At 32.9% G+C, this 7,514-nt stretch overlaps 1 protein-coding gene across 1 annotated transcript; it reads left to right on the top strand.

The window, feature by feature from the left end:
- Positions 1 to 427: 427 nt before the first annotated feature.
- Positions 428 to 718, top strand: BDBG_16566 (uncharacterized protein; the record flags this gene model as incomplete). The annotated part of the gene is made up of 1 exon (XM_031724495.1): positions 428 to 718. One exon carries the CDS (start codon positions 428 to 430, stop codon positions 716 to 718), a length of 291 nt encoding a protein of 96 aa, XP_031577076.1.
- Between the last annotated feature and the right edge of the window lie 6,796 nt (positions 719 to 7,514).

The following is a 7,514-nucleotide window of genomic DNA, read 5'->3' as shown; positions in this document are numbered from 1 at the left end:
TAGAGTCAGTCATTCTGAGGTGTTTTTTCATCTCAGAGACTCATGCTTTTATCTTCTTTTGCAGATGAGTAAGAGAGATCTTCTCAGCCTTGATAGAATTCATTAATACTTGAAGCTCTGAGATTCTTGCTCTGTACTGCTTGAGCATCTGAGCTCCTTGTCAGAGCTGATATAATGTCTTCTTGTAGAGTAGATAATACTTACAGAGAGATAGAAGTTATTGTTACAAGTATAACAGAAACAATAGAAGTGAGAGAAGAGATAGATATATAAAATCCCTCTCTTCTTCAGCTGCTTAGCACAGTGCAGACAGATGACAGTACTGGCTAGAAGCTGCACTGAAGCCTCTTCATGAAGAGAAGGTAAAGAAACTGTGGAACTCTGTGGACTCAACTCAGCAGCATTCTGAGCAGGGCTCAGGCATGCTATGGAAGAGGAACTACAGATTGAGCTCCTCAGAGCTGCTGTCTCTGAAATCAAGCTCTCCCCAGAGTTCTCTCTGAATGACCACACAGGGTCATATGCCACTGTGTTGATTGAGGGGGGGGGCACTGTCGCAACAGCGGCAGGGGGGGCACAAAAAGAACTGGACACAGACAAATCAACCAGCAGAAGGGATGACACCTCACTGCAAGGCACAGCAACTGTCACTACAGCTGCAAGAGAAGCAGAAGAAGAAGAAGAAGAAGATATGACAATAAGAGCAGTGCTTTCATGATTCATCAATACTGTCATCTTCATCTTCAACCAGGCTTTCTTGACAGTCATGAAGACCACAGTCACATCACAAAGATATTTACTCACTAGAGAATATCAGAATAAGTTCTTTATTATTCTTCAAGAATAATACTCTCATACACTCACTGTTGTAATTGAGAAGAGAAAGAAGAAAAATGTTTCACAGAGATAGAAATCTTTTCAAAAAAATCCTATCACTACTGTTAGCTTTGTCTCTAAAATATATCACTTTTACAGAGAATTTCATATATAGAACAGAATATGATGAGAGATCTATAAGTCACTTATTAACTATATTTTTCTCATTTCAAATTGATATATAAGAAACTCACTTATCACATGTTTGATTTGAACAAAGATAAGTAAAGAAAGATCTACATAGTCAGCAGAAAAACTCATCTATTTCTTTATATTATATACAGTATATACACTGTCAATTGATTGATAACTGTTACTATATAATAAAGATAATTCCTAATTCAGTAATCTTAAGAACATAGAGACTATACTCTTAAAGAGAAGAACATTGTCATACTCTCAGCTGTGTCAAGACTCTGTTACAGTTTCACATAGCTTATCACTTTCATACAGATGATTTCATTCTGTCTGAACTGATTTTCAACTGCTCTATGATATCATTCAGATATATCATAGAAAGATCTGATTGATAAATATAAGAACCTCACTTCTATATAAGATCAGCAGATTACTTTTCCTTGACAGTGAGATACTGCTGAGGTATCACTTCAGCTATTCTCACTTATAAAATGAAAGAAGGTATTCACTCATTATCTATATAGAATAGCTAGATGCTGACTTCTTATAAAAGAAGTCAGTGATTCATTTTTCTTCTACTGAAATATATACAAGAGTTACTGCATATCTCATACAATCTTCTTAGTATACTAAGTATCACATCTGTGATATTCTTGCAATAACTCTGTAGCCTACAAGCTCACTATTCAAGCAAGATAGTCAAGCTCACTTATACAGCTTCTTAAACAACTACCTCTACATGATGCTGCTGACTAGCCACCGCTTCGGTTCCGCCACATTACAACAGAACCTCTCAGAGAATTTACTTAAAGCAGTAAGAAAAGTAACTGAAATCACTGAACTGAAATTGAAGCTCTGTATGCATACAAGGATTCTAAATGAGATCAAGGCCTTGTGTATACAGTGACAGACTGAGACAGAAGTTAAACAACAATTAGTATTCACTGTGAATCAAGTATTCACTATGAAGAGCTTCACTGATGCAATCATCACTATCAATAAGAATAGAGAAAATCAGATCTTAGGCCTGCAGTGAGAGATTGAATGTTTACACAGATAGATAACTATATTAAACCTGAGAATCTCATTATAATTGTTTATAATCTCTTCAGAAGTGTACATATCATCAGAGACTGCTGTGCGGAATGAGAATTCAAGTATGAAATATATCAAGCTAAGAGATCTGTCAGAGTTATCAAGCTTCAATGACAACTGAAAAAATGATGCTGTAATCAGCTGGCTAAGTCAGATGCAATTATATTATTGAATTGAATATGAACTCACAGACAGACAGTTAACAGAATTTTAACAAGTCTTAAGATCTGCTGTGTTTCTATACAGAAAAGTGAAGTTATTATAAATAACTGATAAAAAGATGAATTTCACAGACCTGAAGCAATATTCATTCTTACAAATATAGAATGAGTTTTTCAAATGAATCTTGTACAACTTTGAGAAAGTGAATATATAAGATAAGTGTTACAAACATTTCACTGAGTGTAGACAAGTAAGTGATCTTATATCATACTTTATACACTTCAGCTTACACTATCTTATATTGAATAAAGAGCTTTTAACATCTTTCTATTTACAGATCTTCATTCATGATCTTACACCTGAGTTGAGAGTGAAATGAAAATGCTTAACCTTGTAATCAGACACAGTGAAAGAAGTATACAACATTCTTATTATACAGAAATAAGTGAGTCAATTGTGACAGAAAATACTGCAATTGAGTATGTCTCAGTAGAGAATGAGTAATCAGACTTCTATGACACAAGTCACACACTCAGATGCAATGAATCTAGATCTGAATGTCATTGCTAAAGTACTGAATTCTCTGAAAAAGGGATTCTCTGAGTGAAAATCTTGATATTATGAATATTAAGCTTGCTTCAACTGTGAATGTTAAAATCATAATATAAAAGATTACACACAGCATGCACAGTTAAGAAAAGCAAGAGAGTCAAAAAACTAGCAGAATCAGTGAGCTCAGAGGCACTCACTGATATTCTATGAAAAGTCTTAAAAGTGAAAGAGATGTCTGTGTTAGATGACTCTCTGAATTCTGCAAATATCAAGAGAAAGCAGGCTTCTGACTGAGGTGTGAGTGAGAATGAAGTGAATGCTCATCTCAATGCCTTGAGGCCTGAAACATTAATGTATAAGAGACACTTGAGTAAGAACAGAGAGATGACTGTAAAAGTGTTAGTGAACACAGAAGCTTCTATATAATATATTAATGATTATATGATCTGAAGACTGAAAGAGGTCTGCTGAGTGAAAAATTTCTGATGTATAAGATTATCTGATAACTGATATTTGATATTATCTGTAAGAGTAAGAGTTCTCTTGCACTTTGAAGAATGATCTTGCTATATTTGAGTGTGAGAGCTGCAGAATATGAAATATGATCTTATTCTCATACTTGATTGATTTCAAAGATTCAATCTGCAGATTCAATAATGTACATGTTATATACAGTTAACTGATAGGAAGAAAATGATTCATACAATTCTATCAACTGATATAAGAAGGACATTTCATGTCTCTGATATAGAAGAGTTAAATCTGCTTATGTATTAATAAGTAAAGAGAACAATTCACAAGATCTCATCTGAAAGCATTCTGTATATCATACAGAATCTGAAAGCAGAGAAAATCAAGATAAAGAATATATAAGAGAATAAGTGTATAAAGAAGCTTCTGAAGAAATATGAGAAGGTCTTCTGAACAGATCTTTCACTGAAATTGCTGTCAAAATGAGGATTTGTATATGAGATTGACATGAGAGATGCAAAACCAGTCAATCAGAATGCATACTCTCTGTCACAAATGCATCTTGAAGAACAGAAGTGTCAGATCACAGATCTTCTAGAACATAGTCTTATATAACTCTTATTAAGTGTGTGAGACTTTTCAGTTCTATTCATGAAAAAGACAGATAAGAAGTAATGAATATATATCAATTATCAAGCACTTAACAAGCTTATGATCAAGAATGAATATTCACTGCTACAAATTCAATAACAGTTGCATACAGTTGAAAATACCTGATATCTATTGAAGATTGATCTTCTCTCAGAATACTAACAGATCTGTGTAGATGAACTATCAGTCTCACAAACTGTGTTTAATACACAATGAGAGAAGTTCAAATTTCTGATAATATCATTCAGTCTGACAAATATATCTATCATCTTCTAAATAATGATGAATACAATTCTTTATAAACAGAATGAAATCTCATATCTTGTATATCTCAATAACATTCTAGTCTTTTTAAACTCATACAATGAATATCTGAAGCATCTCAATGAAGTGCTTATAACTCTGACAGAGTATAAGCTCTATGTTAAATCAATCAAGTGTGTGTTTGAAATGAAAGAGTTGAAGTTTGTAGAACATGTAGTGAGTGATGACTGTATATATCTCATTCTGAAGAAATTGAATATTATAGTAAATTAACTGTAGCTGAGAAATATACATCATGTACAACAGTTTCTTGAGTTAGTCTTATATTACTGCAGATTTATCAAGGATTTCACATGAATATTAGTATCACTCTCAGATCTCTTAAGAGAAATGAATACAAATCTGTGAAAGAAGAAGTTTTATTCAATTATCTGAAATACTGTGTATGAAGAGGCTTTTCTCACACTGAGAGAATGTGTAATAATATTCTCAATGCTTATTCAATCAGATCATGATAAACCTTTCTACATTGAGATAAATGCATTTGAATGAGCTATTGAAGGTGCTCTTCTACAGATGAGCAAGAACAGCAAGCTGCATCTGATAGTGTATAATGATAGAAAACTATCAGACACTGAGCTCAATTACTCAGTGTATGAAAAGGAATTGCTAGTGATTAAGTATGTGCTGACATTGTGAGATAGATATATTAACAATAAGTATATAACAATGATGATCATGAATTATGAAAGTCTTATCTATCTATAATTGATGATAAAATCTTTCAAACACTTAGCATATTGAATCTCAGAGTTTCAAGCATATAATCTTCATATCAAATACTGAAAGAGATTGAATACTGTGATGTCTGATGTAATCAGTCACAGACCTGATTTTATAAGTGAGGGTTCTGTGAATCAGGCATAAGAGAAGTTCATATTAAATGCACTGAGAAGATGTAAGAAATTAGAATAAGTGAACATTATAATCTCTTACTTGAAGAATGACAAGATGTCAGATGACAAGTGTCTTGTGAGAGTAATAGAAGAGATGCTTTCAAACTTCAAGCTGAGGAAATTGAAAAATGACATTATGCTTTACTGTGATCTAGAATATGTGAAAGCTCTCTATCTACAATCTTTATTTAGACATGACTTGATGACTCACATGCATAAGGAATTCAGTCACTTAGAAAGCCCTGAACTCATGAGTATACTCAAATCAAGAGCATACTGGTCAAGCATGGCTGAGGACATTCAGATATACACTCACAAGTGCCTGAATTATCAGGTCATGAAAGAATCTAAGAAAGGATTAGAATACAAGAAAGTGCAACATCAGATGAAGTGTATAATATAACTGTTCAAATAATGAGAGATGAATCTCATAGACATATTATTGTAAATATCAAATAGAAATTGATGAATAATCACTGCTATAGATTATGCTACTGACTGACCAGTTATAAAAGCAGTTTCAGAGATGACAGAGAAGATGATAGTGAAGTTTCTATATAATAAGATCTATATTAACTATGAAATACTGTGTGAGATTCTAACTGATAATGATGTGAATCTCATGAGAGAAGCAGTGAGGCATTTTATAAGTCAGTTACAGACAAGACATCATAGAACAACATCATATCATCTGGGGATGAACAGGAAGATAAAACACTTGAATAGAATCTTGAACAACATGCTGATGAAATATCTAGTGAACAAGCCTATAAGATTATGAAATGAATATCTTGGTCAGGTACTATTAGTCACACAAATTCAGCAGTATGCAGTCTTCAAGCATTCATCATTCTATCTGTTGTATAAATTGCATCCGCGCATTCTGAAGAATGCTTTGAAAAAGGTGAGAAAGGAAACAACAGTCACAGATGTGAAATCAAGATTGAAAGAGATCAGCCATGCATGTGTAAAAGCTAATAAGTTACTTCTGAACTGAGTAATTCAATCAAAAAGAATATGAGACTCACTAGTTAAGAAATTGAGTCTCAAGATGAGAATATGAGTTCTTGTACACAATGAGAGTTCTGAGAAGTTTCAATCTAGATGATTTGAGTCATATAAAATACTCAAATCACATTCTCTGGGAATATATGCATTGAAAGAATCAGAGAAATGAGTCTTACATAACTTAATCAATAATTCATGACTTATGAAAGTAAAGATACAAGATCTGAGTGAATTATAATTATTCACAGCACTATTATCAGTGTTGAAAAAGAAGAAGCTTACAATTGAAAAGTCTTATGAAGTAAGAGAAATCATAGATGCTTACAAATCAGATGATCTCACTTATTCTGATCTTTTCATAATTATAAGAAAAGAATGAGAAGTAATGAAGAAATCAGATGAATATCACACTTTAATAAGTGATAAGACTGTAGCTGATTATATAATAACATGCTGCAGACAGTGAATGCAATATAGTAAAGAGCAGTCTCAAAGCAGCAGATTTACACATGAGTCAGATTACAGAAGAAAAAGAAATTCAGAGTTGAATTCAACTGTTTATATCAGTTCAATTGTGAAGATCACAGAGAATGAACTATCTGAAACATTCACAGACATGTGAGATCAAGTCATCTTGACCTCTGAGAACACTCAGAGATTGAGTGAGATTAGTTTCAATGAGCTGTTCACTGTAGTGATCTGAGTAAGTGAAGAGAGATAGTATAATGTGTGAGACAGAATTATAAAAGATGAAAGCTGCTGAACCTAGTCACTGAATGCTGTATTATATAGAGATTGTGTAAGAGTAGTGACTAGCAGATAAAGAAAGAGTATAAGAAAAGAAAAGAAATAATGAATTGATCATCAACTATAAGAGTCAGCTGTAAAAGACATAAAATTATTATATACATTTCATTTATTTTCATATATCATATATTTAATCTATTTTCAACATCATGCCACCTGGAAAATATTAAAAATAAAAGAAATCTCAAAACTTGAGATTTGTAAGAGATTCAAGAATCACAAGTCACTCTCATAATAACACTGTGTATATCTTCAATTCCTCTACTGCTCTGTATATGACATTAATGTTATTTATTGCAAGATTGACTGGAATGCCAATATAGAAATGCATACACATATGTGTAGAAAAATTGAAGAAGAGCATGAAACTCACAGAATCAGAAGCCAGGGTAGAGAGAGTGAAGATGAAAGAAACAGAAGAGAGAGAAGATGCAGAACTGAATAAATAACAGTCAGAGTCATCTGAGATCAAATGCTTATAACTCAGTGTGTGCACAACCTTCTCTGCAGAAGAGAGAGAGAAAGTGATGAGAG

Source organism: Blastomyces gilchristii (genome assembly GCF_000003855.2).
Source record: "Blastomyces gilchristii SLH14081 genomic scaffold supercont1.3, whole genome shotgun sequence".
In the NCBI taxonomy this organism is placed as follows: Eukaryota; Fungi; Ascomycota; class Eurotiomycetes; order Onygenales; family Ajellomycetaceae; genus Blastomyces; species Blastomyces gilchristii.
Note: the sequence above shows the minus strand (reverse complement) of the source record. Positions and strands in the feature narration are given on the sequence as shown.